The following is a 16,555-nucleotide window of genomic DNA, read 5'->3' as shown; positions in this document are numbered from 1 at the left end:
TCAAGTGATTTAAAATAATTGCGATCATTTACCTGTCTGATTGCTATCTTGAAAACTCAAACTTCAATGGCAGAATATCAATTTGATTTTGTTTATATTATGTTATTAATGTTAAAGCTTTCCTAAGCATGTAATGAGAACCGCGCAGTTCTTTTGAATTCTCAATTCAATTGTCATTTATCAGGGAACCCAACTTTTCTATTAATAGAAATAGGTAATAGATCGTATAATAAGTAACACTTGGGAAAATACAAAATGACTATTTATAGATGATAAGCGTGTCTGTCTTCTGCTTTGATTACATGCAGAAGACGTTAGTGTTTGATCTTGTCAATTCAATTTATGTTTAAAAAAAGTTATGAAATGTGAAAAAGGAGAGATCAAACGGACAAGGTGAAATGCAATTAAAGCAACTGGAAAGTGAAAGCGAAAGATTACGTACCTAGTTAAGGTAAGACTTAAGATATCTTAAGAGTTTTAGTTTAAACTCGATTCAAGTTTTGAACGAAACCTCTGTACATCCACCAACATCGTAGTAATCATCCGTTGTTTAAGTGTTTTGTTTACTTGAAACTACTTTAATCTGATTTAAATAGTTTGTTTTTATACACACATTGCTTTTTTTTGTCGCCAACATTGATGGCTTATTTCTGAACATTATACCAAAATTCTCCATACATCGAAATTAGACTTCTGGATACACAAGCCGGGTACTTATACTAGTGCTTGCCATGAAGCCTAATAAATTCAGGAATTAGAGCAAACTCGGAAAGAAATTAACCAGTACAGGGCTTACGGGCTTGTGGTATTTTCGGCCACTGATTCTTTGCTCATAGACTTGAACTAAACGGAACCTTCACAGCGTCCCAACTTAAATAATGTTTGTGGAATTTTAAGTGAGGGACATGTTCAGTGCGGAACAAAATGGCGGATTCTTTGGGTATTTTTAAATTTTCGAAGTTGTTTTTATCTGATAAGGTCGGAGACCATACGTTTAAGCTCCTCTCGGTTATTAACCTATGTCCATACAGGCCTTAAAGGGTTATTGAATATATAAACTGAACGGTTATTTGTTTAAATTAACGGTGAATAGAAAATTGCGTGACTTGAATCTGTGTTTTTAGCAAAAATAAATACACCGTTCTTAGACATATTACAGCTAAATAATTAACGCGTGTTTGCGTCTTTTTCTTAACGATGGCGTGTGCACTTACTATGGCTAATTTTGCTATGCTTAAACACCTTAAATGTTTGCTGTGGAAGTTTTATGCAGTTTTTGTTCGATGCAAAATTAGAATTACCCGCTTGTTTGCGTAGTAATTAGTGTAAATAAGACACGAGCTGTAACAAATGTTAATAATCACAACAAAAGGCAGTATGTTACCAAAATATAAGTATGTTCATTTTTAACTTTGTCCGAAAATGGCTCTACCAAAACATGTGCACGGACGTCATATGTATTTGTTATGCCAAATTACCTACCCGTTCTAGAAATATTCGGTGATGTAAAAAAAAATTGGAGACTGAACTGAAACAGTACAGTGATGAAATTAACAAAACTATTCTATTTTAATATTGCATGTTGTTATATGACGTATGTCGAACTTCGTTAGAAGTCGAACTGTACCGGTAGTTTAAAATAGCGTGCACCTCTAAATATAGATGCACCTCTATAATATCGAAGGGTGTTGATGCAAAAATTACATCTTGAATTCTGACTTTTACATCTTGCTTCATTCCATCCTTTGTTCTAGCTTCGTGAAAGTATCCAGACGTGTTGGTCTAAAGTGACATTCAACGTTTTCATATTCATAAATGTGCATTGTTTTTTTCTGAATTATGTGCAAGTCAATTATCACTTTATTTATCAATTAAAGATATAATCGTGTTAATAATATTTTAGCTTTTTATTCTAGCTACAATGTATTTTAAAGCTTACTTCCTGGCCCACTTTCTTTACAAGCTTAGTTTTCCAATGCTGAAACATAGCAAGCTTCAGGACGATTTCCAGTCTTATTCAGCACGCATGACGATTGTCTCATATTATTACAACAGGTGTCGCTACTCTTTTAGTGTCGGTAATTTCTGTCCGTTTATAAAAAAAACATATTCGTAACGCAAGCGGAACACCTTGGCCATTATCCATCGCTGAATCCCGAATCTTGCCGGAGATGGCCCAGTTGTTGCGAATGGCTCCCGTTGGTAACACAAAACGAAGCTGTTTTGATTGCTGCTTCGTGACATGTTATGAAGTGCTTGCGTACATGCATTGTTCGGAATTATCAATCAATTAAACCTGTAATACGCAAATTTTCCATCTATTTCCTATCCATGCTGAGAAGGTCAAGAGTTCCTATATTATAAAGAGTTAGGAGTTAAAAAGCACATATATGAAGAGTTCGAATATAATACAAGTGTATTTGTCAGGTTAATTGCATAGGACGCGAGACGTTCGTATTCGGGTAACACATTCCATTTTGTTTTGGTTATAAGCATTCGATGCAACTCGTGTCTGACTAACACTTATATTAACGCACACGAGTTGATTATTCTGATTCCGCTCAAAACAAAATGTGCATAGAAATTCCCACGGCAAACATAAGAGGCGTTTAAAAATAAAAACTGGCCATCGTATCCATGTTAAGTGCACAAGCCGTCGTTAAGAAAAACATGAAAAAACTCGATACCAATTTAGCTAAATTGGGTCCGATGGCGGTATATCTTTTCTAAAACCAAAGTTTCAGGTCAAACAAGTTCCTATTTAAACATTATTTTAGCTTATACACATGTACATTCAATAACTTCTTGTTGAGGCCTCTAGAAACATAAGTTAAAATCCCCGAAAGGTCTCCGGATAGGCAAATTCTTATTACGATAACAGTGATATAAACCTACTTAACAGGTCAAAACATCTTTCGAAAATACAAAAAAAATCCAAAGAATCCGCCTGTTTTGTTCCACACTGAACATGACCCTCACTTAAAATTCCGCAAAAATAATTACGTTTGACTCCCTGTTGCCACGTCCAAGTGATATTTGCATTTTCACTATTTTGATAGGTATGATACTTGACCATTATAATGAATTAGTGAAAAATAGTATCTTCTTATTGTCAAATTCTGCTCAATGTTGTGGCATCGTGTCGAAAGCCTGTCTAAATAAGAAAACACACACAAAACACACACAAATAAAATCATATTTAAAAACCGCCAAACTTAAGCTAAGTGATGCAATTATATTAAGAGTGTGTTTTTATTACAGGAGAATAAACAAACATTCACAGTTTAGATAAACTAAAGGAAATAAATTGATTCGAAGGAAAACATAAAAACAAAAGCCTTGCTCTTTGAAAGAAACTATAAAGCCAACATAACACGTCTACTTCTGGCTTGAAACATGTGACTCAAGAAAGATATCAATATAATTTCCTTTAAATCATAATGACGAAAACTCAATGTACAGAACACTCAATGAACCAAAAATGTATCACAAAATTATTACATTAAAGCTGCAGTCTCAGATTTACCGGTTTTTTTAAACTTTTTTTATTTTTTTTGTCTTGGGATGAGCAAATTTTTGCATAAATATCTGCAAACCAGTGATAAAAACTGCTGACAAAAGATCAGATCGCAGATTATCATATTTCCATTCCAAAATTAATGTTTTATGGCTAAAACCGTTACTATCGGTTTAAGAAAAACGCATAAAACATCAATTTTTGAACTTAAATATAAAAGTCTGCAATCTAGTGTTTTGTCAGCAGTCTTATATGACTGGTTTACATGAGTTTTCGCATAAATTGGCTCGTTCCAAGACAAATAAATAGAAAAAGTTGTTAAAATGGTAAATCTGTGAGAGTTCAGTTTTAAAAAAGGAACAACCACAAATACACAATTGCCGACGAAACTCGTTGTTTTCGGAAGGATATAAAGAAATGATACAAATTTATCACTGTCGATATTCTTAAATTCATAGTATTTTGGCAGAAACCAACTCTCTTAAAATTCCCCTTGGAAAAAAGACATGTCGAGTTGAGTAATTTTAAGTAATTTTGATAAAATCAAAATTTGTTTGTTAGAAGACACAAGTTGTTTAAAAATACGGGCTGATAATTGTCATGCTCCGGTTTTAAATTATTTGCCTTTAGTGTTGTTTTTTAATTTAACCATTTTTACAAGCTTTAAATCGACATAAAAGTATTGCTCCTTTGATAACGACAAAATGGATTAAACTAAATAAAAAATAAGCGTAGCATTGCATTAAACAACAGCAATGTGTTTTCCATTGTTTTAGAAATGTACCTTACTGAAAGGACGGGACAAATTATCATAAAATGGGTGCGTTTAAAATTCCGTTGAGTATAATTATTTGTATTATGACATAGTAAGTTCTGTTTTACGAACAGTCTTTAGAATACAGCCTTCATGTTCAACCAATGAAATTGCAGATAGGCAATCATAAAGTACTAGGCTTATAAATCATCAAGAACTTCAAAATTGAGTGTTTAAAAGTCCGCCCACTGCCATTCATCCAATACAGTCTCCCTGCTGTATTCTACGTCAGTTAGATGGCCTGAAGTAATAACTGAATGATAAGGAAGGACTACACTCTCTCTCTGCCGATTTTTATTCGTTAAGATCTTACTTCATGTCATCTAGCTATTACTTAGTTAGATTAAAGTAAATTCTTCCTCTTCTTCTTCATCTCTTTCTCTTCTTTCTTCTTCTTCTTCTTCTCTTCTTCTTCTTAATTCCTCTATTCTTCTACTTTCTTCTTCTTCTCTTCTTCTTCTTAATTTAAACATATTTTTATTACAACAATTGTGAAACAAGTTATTACAACATTATATAAATCACTCTCGTTGGCACGATTATACGCGAAAGCGTGGTCTTGTGTTGTGGTGGAAACCGGAGAACCCGGAGAAAAGCCACTTGTCCGGCTTTGTGACCACAAACCAAACTCACATGCGCCCATGCCGGGAATCGAATCCGGGCCGCCTAGGTGCTAAACGAGTGCGCTAACCATTGCGCCACACGCTAACCGGACAACCATAGCCTTCTTCTTCTTCTTCTTCTAAAGAAAACATGCTTTATCTCAAAATGAAATGTTGAACAATAGTCGCCTCTGAGACTGAGTGCAGTTCCAACACGTGTTGTTTGAGTGTAACTGGGGCAGTCTTATCACCGCACGTATCGTACGATCGCTTTTCTGAGTCTTTATCACATCTATTTCGAAAAGACGTTCATTTGTCATTTTATGCAAACACATACTTGATTAAGCAAATTGATTTGTGACACTCAAAAAATATTGAAATGAAATTCTTGGTCTTACATTTTGTCGTATAAACATTGATAGAATTGTCATATACCGTCAATAAGTACGCGCTCAAAAACATTTTAGCTCGATTTGGTGAGACACTGTTTCGCAGGAAAGCGTGTTTTTTTTTTTGCGTTTGTCAAATTTGTGTTCAAATTTGATGGATTTCTTTTAATTGTATGGCGAAAAGTAGAATCGTTCACTTTAAAATACTTTTCTTTTATTTTTTTTCCAAAACAAGTAAGTGCGTTTAATCATAAATTCGGTGTGGGCTAATAAATGAAGGATTAGCACTAAACAATATATTAACCCGCATTACGTACAGGTCCGCAATGAAGTTTCGCATTGCTGGATCCATTTTAGCACCTGCTGTATATTGTAGAATAATTACACCTCAAAAAGTACATTTTCAACATAAAATACCTGTTTTTCCTCAACTTCAGTTTATGTCTTTCCTGTACGCAAGGAGGTTTTTATAGAGGGAAAACGACATTAAACATGCAATGAACCCGTGTCGTATTTTTGATCTCTGGCCTAGTATTATCCTGATAAATGTATGCAAAGTTGGATTTGTTTCAAGATTTTATTGCAATTTTGAAAACTTTATGAGGGGCATGTAACACTGATAACCATCTGGCGAAGTGGGAACCCACTCTTGTATTATGAAATGCACACGGTAACACGCAACTTGATAGCCATGTTTGCAATAATACGTATAAAGGTATGTATTTATCTTTAAAATGTGCCATTGTCAAAACACAATGTTAAACAGTAGATATTTGAATTTAAGAAAGAGCGAGAAGAAAAGAAAACGAAATAGAATAAAAAGCAGATAGCAGAAAACAAATGTCACTATTATCTTCGAATATGCCTTTCGACAAATACATTCATTCTATTAGAGCGGTCGATAGGTAAAAAATTAATAAACACACCGCAGGTATTAACATAGGCTATGGTATAGTAGATAGTATCTGTCTCTCCCAGCGGAATTTTTCACACTCATGTTTTTTCTGAAAAAGACCATGTCTGCTGACCTTTTTGCAATGTTCTACCACTTGGACAATGGGGCGTCAATGATATATTTAATGTATTATAGTTTACTCACTGAGAACGAAATGCCTTATCTGATGGTGTGTACATGCCATTAAAGTATGATACAATACGTTACAAATACATTTGTACAACACTTTTGTATCCAGGCCGCTAGGCCGCTAACTTCGCGCCTCTAGGTTGCTTATTTGACGTACATAACTTTTATTCAACACTAAAACGTTCATCATCATTACTAGAAAATATCATATATAGAAAGTCCTTTATACGTTTGAAGTTATGTGCAATTTTGACTGCAATTGTTTGTTGTTGCTATTGTTGTTGTTCTTGTTGGTGTTGTTGTTTTTGTTTTTCTTACATTTTACAGCATGAAATGTACAAAATCCATTAAATTAACCAGAGATGTTTTATAATTTTGAGTGCCTGTGGGTTGTAGAAGCTCTAGTACCCATTTTTCATCCATATAATGTCGTGAATACAGTAGTTTTATTTGACATAATGGTCTTAGATCACAAAAGATACACACAAAGTGAACTATACTTTTTTGAACTATACTGTCTTGTTTTTAATTATATAGTTAAGTAATTAAGACGTATTTAGGGAAAGCCATTAGCCATTAGTTTTAATTTTGAAATAATTCATGAATGCTAGGTTTACGCTGAGCAATTCAAAAACATTAAAAACAAGAATTTTCCTTTTTTAAATCTTTGATCATTTAATATTATAAACTTTTCTTACAATTGACAAGCAGTATATTTGTTTTTAAAACATTCAATCAATGTAAAACCTTATAAAATATTGAAACAATAGACCAAATGATCAGTTTCTGGCTGGTAACCTTTACGAAGAAATCCTTTCATTGTGTTGAAAGTGCTGTGATATTTCGCATGTATTGCGTTCCGGTATTAAGACATTTTTAAAATATTTTAAAATTCAAAGCCTTTTTGACAATGATCAAAATACTACAAACTAGTTGATAGTACTTGAACCAATTTGACACACATGATAATTAAAGTGTATATCTTGATAACTAGTACTTGTGATCACAATCATGTACCAATATCTCTAAATAGCCATTCATACTATCATTGTTCTCGTGTTTTAGTCATAAAGGGCAGTGGATCTGATTTCCTACTGAATAGGTAATAATGAAGCCTTTTGAAAGCTGGTCGTGATTTGGATATATTTTAAACAATGGTAAAATAGAGTTATTATATCTTGTATTCATAAATATGTACGCTTCATATGAACACAAACTGCTTTTGCGTATTATGTTCTCCTTTTTTCAACAAAAAATGTTGAAATGATTATTAGTTTAAGTTAATCTTCACTAAACCATAATAATGCCATAACGACATTACGTGTGTAAGAATTCCACTCCATGATTTACTCTATAATTTACTTTTGGTTTCTACGTGTACGCCAAAAGCTAATGAATGTGTCCTCCATTGCTGTTCAAGCAAGCCACAATGAAGCATCATACCTAACTGGCGACTTTTTTCACTACAAGTTCTTATAATAGTTGTATTATGTTATTTAAGTTGCGGTTTGCCTTTTTATACAGATTCATTCTTGATCCCCAAAAAGCGAACACGATATATGTCTACTCGTTTGAAGCAGATATTAAACCCTATTGAATTCACTGAGAATGCAAAGGCGGTAACACATACGAATGATTGCAGTGATGACTTAGTGTACATAGATTGTGGTTTTTTTGGAAGCTTAATGTAGTATAATTGATGTTAAAAGTCGTTTTGAGGACCAGAACACAACATGTTTAAACAAATATTATTTTTTTTAATTAGTGTTGAGGTTCAATATTAAACAAGCATTATACATATATCTGTTGCAACATGAGAAACTGAAATAAGGAGTTAAGCAAACTTTATGAAGGAAGATTTTATCAGAATTCTTATCAAAAAAAGTATTTTAGTGTTTTAGGAAATGTCTTCAAACAAAATGGGTATGTTTTTTTAAATAGTCAGTACTCCCCAATCAACTTGAGGCGTTGTTGTTATTGCTGCTATTTTAAGAAAGATATTTGCATTTTTGTAAACAGGAAATGAAATTTAATCCACTATTTCTCATCATTTTCTTGAATATATTTCTTATTTTGAAAATAGATCATCATGAACTCACAAGACATTGTTGAGTAGGTAGTCCTGGGCATTTTGACACAAAAACAGTTATATTGTCAACAGACTTTTCCGAAAAACTGCAAATGCTTTTTGGTCCAAAATATAATAAAACTTTCTTTCGTTAAATTTAGAATACTCCACATTACCCCAAAACATGTCAAAAACATGAAATTTGGAACGTTTTAATTGCATGGCCTTCCCCACCCACTTTTGCACTGTTTAAGGCCCTTAACAATCATCTGAACTTGACGACAAACGGATACACGTGTGGGCAACTTGACAACTGTTTGCTATCGTGCTCTTGATAGTGACAATGTATTTCCTATTATTTGGAGTCAAATGGAGTCATTATTGAGTCAAATGGATGGTGTTTATAGAACTTCTTAAGTGATTTCCTTACTTAAGCCACTTTCCTGATTTAAGTACGTTAATGTTCATAATTAATAACTTAATAACTTCTGGAATACTTGACATTCAAAGACTTTATAGAAACTATAAATTGTATGTTAAAACACTTATACATTTTTTTTAAATTTTGATAATGAATGTTTAAAAGAAAATATGCAAATGTTGAGAGTATGTTGGATGTTACTAGTTGTCGCTAGCCACTCTGTGTTGGTATCGTAGCACCCGTTCTACTGAACAACGAGATCGGTTCACACATCCGGTTAAATTATGAAAATGAATACTTTTGAGATACTATCAAAAAGTATAACCAACTATCGTAAAACCTTTTAGGTCTTTTTCAGTTCGTGACGGAAAGGGTATTCGTACACCCAATTGCAGAAAACGGCTGCTACCAAGAAATGGCGGGAAATGAGAAAACAACATTTCGTGAGTGGAGTAGAACATGTTATGGTGAGTTAAATTTAAATAAATACATTTCTTCTATCTAACTGAACAAGTAAGTTGCATACGTATATACATGTATGAGCAACTTTCAAAAGACATATACAAAACAAACTCAGAATATAGAAGGCAAACCGTCACTTTCTCAAATTTGAGGGGATGGTCATTTCTTTTACATACATGTCGGTATTTTTGCAATGCGATTAAAAACGATTAAGGTCGTAACGTCAGCCATCCGACTACACTAAGACGCTCTAAAGGACGATGAATCAATCTTCTCACTTTCTAACCTCATGATACAAGACCTTTGTAAAAAGGACATGTAGTTCTTAGGAATAAACACATATCCATTAACGTCGGTGAAAGGCTGCAGATCGGCATACTGTGGAACATGCAGCACACTTAGTTAGTAAAAATGATGTGACCTCATATTCCTTTTGTTTTTTATTAAGCGAGAATTGTATCTGAGTTCAAATCAGTGTTTGTGAAAACTAGCTTTTCCAAGCATTTACGACGCTGCCCGGGTGACAATGTAATATACACTAGCCAGACGTTTGCATGACATAGAAAAACAATAGTTTGCTTAATTCGTTTGCAACAAACCGATCGTGTCAAAGATCGCCGGACATTCGGCATTTCTTGAGTCACGAACGCAGGCGAGCTTAGTCGGAGGGTGAGTTCGAGAGTTAATATAAATAACATTGATACGCGCTCACATCAAGGAATGGCACAACATTCATTATAACTTCGTACGCCAACACGTTCGATCCATGCGCGGTCTCGTCGTCCCTTACTTTATCGGAAGGGGTGGCCATAGATGATATTATACAGAACCTCTCAAAACTCCTGGAACATGAAACATAATGTACAATTTGTTACCAAACATCATCATATTCCTATTCAGAATAATACACAAAGTTAGCAAAAACACTCTTTTGCAACTGATTGTAGATAAACACAGTTACGCACGTCCGGGACAAACACCCGCGAATGTTCGTAAGTGATAAACATTTGCAAGTGGTTTTATCTTGTTGAGAAAACTCTCGGCAGGCCTTTTATTAATGATTTCCTTATTCTATGATTAAATGGACTTGTAAATAAAGTCGTTGATACACTTGTGGTGGAAAGCTGTGAACTTTGGAGCAAGTTTGATATAAAAATAAAATTAAATTTAAAAAAGAACGTCGTTTCTTTCGGTATCAACTTAACGATTGACTTTCGTGCCTATATCACCGGGAGCAGGGTGATTGTGTACGTTGTCCGCGTTTTGTTCTTGATCTTCACGTGCGAACTCTTCATAAGAGACCCGTATCCTTGTCCAATGACCTCGTTCTGTTGCTTGTATAGAGTGTTCTTTCCTCCGACGGACGAGGTTCGAAGGGGGTATGTGGTCGGTCGGTCCGTTGCAATTTTCCTTGTCCGGAACGCAACATGAATTTATTAAAACGTTATACAATGATATAACATAATGGACGAAGTGCAGTGTTCAGGAACCATGAGTTTATTTAAGCTACTTACACGAACTATTGCCCTTTGTGTCTTTTTCTTACCCAGACCATAACTTAAACGCTTCCAGATGGGATTTAATAAAACTTCAAACAATAGTTAAGAACAATTGGAGAAATTTTAAGTGCAGTGTATACTTATCAGCAACTGACAGAGTTATTGCCCTTTGCTGTATTTCTGTTGTCAAACTTTTGTCCCGGCAATAACTTTCAAACTACTGTATGGAATGTTTTTACACTTCATACAATGGCAACTCGCAAAGCGACTGAATAACAATCATAACTCTAGTTTAACTATGTACAGAGTTAGTGCCCTTTGTTACTTTTTTCTTGTCTAAAGCAATACTTGAGAACTACTGGATAGCATTTAGTAAAACTTGATGGTAAAACACAATGACAGAAAGTGCAGTATTGAAGAACCATGACTTAATTTCAGCTAATTACAGAATTATTGTCGTTTGTTATTTTTTTCTTGTCCGGAGCATAACTTGAAAACAACTGGATATAATGAAATTTACCATCATGCCATGATAAACCACAAAGAGGGGAAGTGCAGTGAAAAATAACAATAACCCTGTTAAAGCTTAGTACAGAGTTGTTGTCCTTTGTTTGTTTTTCTTGTCCGGATCGTTTATTGAACAGTACTGGATGGAATACAACTGAATAATTCTTAATATTTCATTGCCATTTCATATTAGGTTGACGTTCGGGGTTAGAAATCACATTTAGTGATAGCTTAAGTTTTAGAAACAAAGTGAATAGAAGCGAACACAATGGTTATAATGCTGTTCATTCAAAATGGAAAATATAAAAATTTGATCATTATTTTTACCATAAAATACGTGTGTAGTTAAACCCGAATGTTTTAAGCGATAAGCCACGTAAAAATGTAAAACAAATATGTTTTTCTATCGCTGGATTATGTTGCTTACAAAGGAGGAGTTATCCTATCATAGGTGAGAGCTGTTTCACGCACTTTTTATCTCTTACTGTAACAGAGTTCAAAAAGGATGTAAACCTTGGTACACCATTTCTGTTCTTCATACAAAATAATAATGGAAAAACCCACTAAATTAAAACAAAAATATTGTTATTTACAGTGTTGTTCACAAGTGGACCAAAACTGATAGGTTTAAATCTATTTCATTGATGTTTGAATAAAAATCATATCTTGTGCTATAGTCTACATTCCCAGAACATAGCGTTTTTGGGAACACTACGTTGAGCGTTTCGTTACATGGAAAAAGGAGATTTCTGCCAAACTATTTGGATATATTCCGCCGCAGGACAAGAGACAAAAATATAATTTATATTATACATGTTAACGCTTATTCTAAAATTTATGTGTGGTGTTATTAAAGCATTTGATATGACCAAATAAATACATCGTCCAGGCAATAGCTATCATCTACAAAGATAAACATGTTGCTGATAACAACACTTCACATGCATCGGTCCCACATCGTATCAAACAGAATATATCACCGTTTTGATAATACTTGATATAGGTTGATGTACTGTTTAATCCTGTATACTTTTATCGAGCTGGAATCCCATAGCTACCGTAAGAATGATCACGGTGATAATGATTGATGTATTCAACTGTGTTAAATCGGAGTAAGCATTTCATCAGTTTATTGGACTGGTTATTAATCAACATATTAAAAAAATATAAACAGCACGAATCCGGTCTAAAAATAATCAGCACACATTTATGTATACACTCTAGTCGAACACGACCTCCGGATCAAAACTCAATACTAATAACACTTTTTTATAAGATACCTCGGTACTGTTCTAGTTTTAATCACTAAGATGAGTTTTTCTTATTTTGTAAGTTTATAGTCTTTTTTTAAAGTTTACTTTACCTGCAATCCAGTTGTACATTCTTATTTTCTTCTGGCTTGACGTTGATAAGTAAACTCACTCTCAAATTAAATTTATTTTTTGAGAGTAAGCAAAAAGGCTTATCACTGATCAAAATTATGTGAACGTATATAAATAATAACTGTGTTTGCATGTTCTAGTAAATCTGTTAAATTTTCATGATTTAACATGCTTAGAATAAACTCTTTCTGATTGAGATAATTTATTTTCATTTAAAATAATTTGACAATGATTAAGTATCCCGAGTCATTAAATCACAGAATATCACTAAGTATTCAAGAATAAAACCACTGACATTATAAAAAGTAAAATATAAACAAATATATATAAACACATAACGGTTGACCAGATATTCTGACCACCTAGGTGTTGATGCACCAGTCAATTGTAACAGCGCCCCCCCCCATGTCCTGGGAAAAGCAGGGACTTCGATTTTCGATCCAGCCATGCCCGAGTTAAATCCAGCGTCCAGCGTGCACGCACTGCTGGTAAAATCCCCGCCCAATGCCAGGGACCCTAGATTAGGCCCATTCCCCGCTATTTTGGCGCGAAGATAAAACCACTTCATTCACCCAGCACTGCAGGGCCACTCGGAAGGTAAAAACACGGCCCATTTCCCCGCCTATTCCCGGTATACCCTGGGGCTGGGGGGGGGGGGTTACAATTGACTGGTGCATAATATTATGGTACTAACCTATGCAATGATATGAAGTAACAGGATAAAAGGGTTAGAAATAGTATAAGATAAACCTAATACTTTATCCTTGACAAATTACACAGATATCATGATAACCTTGAATGTACAAGCAGGATGGCAAAAGACACAACAATTTGAATCAAGATTCAAACTACTTTGAGTATAAAAAATTGCACAATTAAAAAAAAACACTCCTTATGATTTGCCACACTTTATTTCATTATTAAAGAAGTGCATTTTACAGACCATGAACGATTTCATTAAATCCATTCTGCGCTGGGTCATTTCACTTAGACATTCGGCCATGCCTTTTTCCTCAGCAGATGAAGACAGTTTCCGGCCCCTTGATCTTTTTGATGTGCACTTCCCCTGAATAATTCCTGCCTATAAAGAAACACATAAGAGACCCTATATTCTCTAGCTGCTTTCCTTAGTATAAGCTTTTCATTGCATACACTGTATAATGCTGGACGAACATTAGACGCTTTCTCTGGGACATTTTTTTCCCGGATACTTCTTTGATATGGTTTTGGCTGACTTTTGCGCTGGGCTCCTACATAAAGATGCACCACACCGTCGATTGGGATCCACATTCTGCAATACAATATGAATTTTATGTTTGAGAAAACATTGCCTTGTTTAATAACAGAAAAAAAACTTTGAAAATAAAGCATGCAGGTACCATTAAGATTAATTTTGAATTATATATTATAAGTTCACCCTGTTACAATATGATAATGTTAATATGATGTTCTGTTCCAGACTAAGATGATTTCTAACCTCCACCAACTCTTTTCAAAAAATAATGTTGTCAACTTGGACCCAATTCAATCTTCATTCTTTTCATCTGTGAAACACAAGTGATATTTTTAAAAACAATCACAAACTGCATGGTAAACACTCATAGAAGTTGCAATTTCATGTACATTAAAACACAGGCGTCTTAAATGTTGAATAATAGCAATGAGCAAGACGCCTGTGATTCAGTCTTCAACTCATCCACGGCACCCCTGCTTATATTATAATAACCTGTATGATATCATATACGCTGGGGTGCCGAGAATGTCTTCAGCTGTAAATCCTGCAAACTGGATTTAGAGACTTAAAATGATACTAATAAAATAATGTATAAGGTATTTGTTATATTTCATTTCACGTTGAGATTTCTTTTCTGCTTTTTGAAATTTGTCATGTCCCATACAGTACTGTTTATACATCATTTTGATGTAGAAAAAAAAGTAAAAATAAATGAAACTAAATTAGAGATATGTTTCATAATTCATATTTAAATCATAATTAAAGAAATATTAGTACTCAGCAATGTTTGTGTAAAATTTGGAAATGACAAAATGTTACAAATTCACTGTTTTGAAAGAACCCCTCAGACTCACTGCAAAAACAAAATGGCGATCCGCTACTGGTTAATTACCCACACTTAACTATTATCGCCAAATTCAAACAACGTATTTATGAAATAAAATAATGTAAGGCATTTCTAAGAGGTTATATATTGGCCTTTCATAAAATGTATAAATTGTTCACTTACACATTGTAGTTGGACGAAAAGTTCTCGGAAAAAGCACATGTTGCAATCAAAACAAGGCTGGAACAACTGGGTCACGTAAACAGTTGCATCAATCGTTCGTGTGATACAGATTATTTTGAAGTCCGATAAAAAAACAATATTTATTGTGATTTTCACTTATACTTTAAAGTGCATAACTGCAAAATTTCATAAAAAAATATAATGAAATAAATTTGATAGCGTGTCTTCAACAAGACAGTGACCCGCTAATGGTTGTGATCCGCTAAGGGTAACTTGACTGTATTATCCGAAAACGTACCGGATGTTTACAGTGAGACAAGGAATCACACTCAACCGATGTAAAACAGGAAATATTTGAAGAATGAAAAAATTGCAGGCTTATTCTGAAAACACGTACGAAAAGGTTTGCTATTTTGAATTCCAGTCAATCGTTATTTTTCAAAGCTAATGCCATTCAAAACCATTTTGCTATATCTCAGTTTTGAGACCTTCAGACTAGATTCTAAATATACTGGTATGACATATCCTTCATTAATCCACATAATCATCTTTTTAAATCCATTTGAAATCATTGACCAATGACCTCGAGCAATTATTCCTTCCACTGGGGCAACAATAATCAACCAAAAGCCATGGTCAACCATGTATTATTCTATAAATAAAGTTGAATTTTAATAACGCACTTTTTCATTACCTGACGTCATTTAACATCGCATTATAATACTGGAATACGCTCGTGTTGTTTGCGATGTGTACATTGATTGCATACTTATGATGGTATATCATTATAAAAATCGATTTCCACATTGATAAGATCCTTGAGTTCTAACTGGAAACGAACAAACAGAAGGGTCTTTTAAATATATAGGCTAGTTTTAATGCTACTTTCGATTTTGTAAATCATGTATGATAAACGCACCAATGAAATATCGCCAAGTTTTAAACTTCCCCTTTCGTTTTTCATGTGCTTAACAAGAAGAACGGATTTCCCCTTTTACTTCCGTTGATTGTGTTACGTTATTCTATTTTTGTGTTGGTAAGTCTTAAACAGTAGTAATTATGAATCGTTAGCCATTAAAGAGGACATTTATTGGATATAATAAAGTGTACATCCAGATGTAAACAATGAAGTGCTTTTCGGGTAAGGAGGAACCAAGTGTTGTACATGACATTGTTAAATACATAGACTTTGGGTTTAATGAATTTCATATACACCATAAAACCTACACCATCCGAGTATGGGCGTATATTCAATGTTTTAACCATCATATCAAAGCTTGAATAAAACGTAGTTCACCTAAATGGCTGTCAACGAGTCTTCCTCGTTTGAAGGTTTAATTATTATTTAAATATGTTAACTGTACTGTTTTGGGGCATACAATTGTATATTTAAAATTTATACACCATCACATGCTGTCAAGATATGGGCTTGTTCCTGTTATCTTGACTAGACTTCGATTTCAGTGATTAGGAGCAACAGGTTCAAACCCATTATTGAAGCTGCTCTCCACTCATGAAAGCAGTAGGAAGTGTTGTATTACCCTAAATTCATTGTTCCAATCTACTA

At 34.0% G+C, this 16,555-nt stretch overlaps 1 protein-coding gene across 2 annotated transcripts in view; it reads left to right on the top strand.

Moving 5' to 3' along the window:
* Positions 1 to 312: 312 nt before the first annotated feature.
* The window catches only part of LOC128204249 (uncharacterized), a 30,458-nt gene continuing 14,215 nt past the window's right edge, over positions 313 to 16,555 (top strand). Inside the window, exons 1-2 of one of the 2 annotated variants that reach the window (XM_052905643.1) lie at positions 313 to 451; positions 9,254 to 9,362. In XM_052905643.1, coding sequence (XP_052761603.1) covers positions 9,311 to 9,362 — 52 coding nt within the window. In that variant the 5' untranslated portion in view covers positions 313 to 451; positions 9,254 to 9,310. Of the gene's footprint in view, positions 452 to 9,253; positions 9,363 to 16,030; positions 16,130 to 16,555 lie in introns of those variants that run through there. The other variant, XM_052905662.1, reaches the window with a different exon arrangement.

The sequence above is a fragment of the Mya arenaria genome, chromosome 2 (genome assembly GCF_026914265.1).
Source record: "Mya arenaria isolate MELC-2E11 chromosome 2, ASM2691426v1".
Taxonomy (NCBI): domain Eukaryota; kingdom Metazoa; phylum Mollusca; class Bivalvia; order Myida; family Myidae; genus Mya; species Mya arenaria.
The sequence above is the reverse complement of the archived record's forward strand: the minus strand, read 5'-3'. Positions and strand labels throughout refer to the sequence as shown.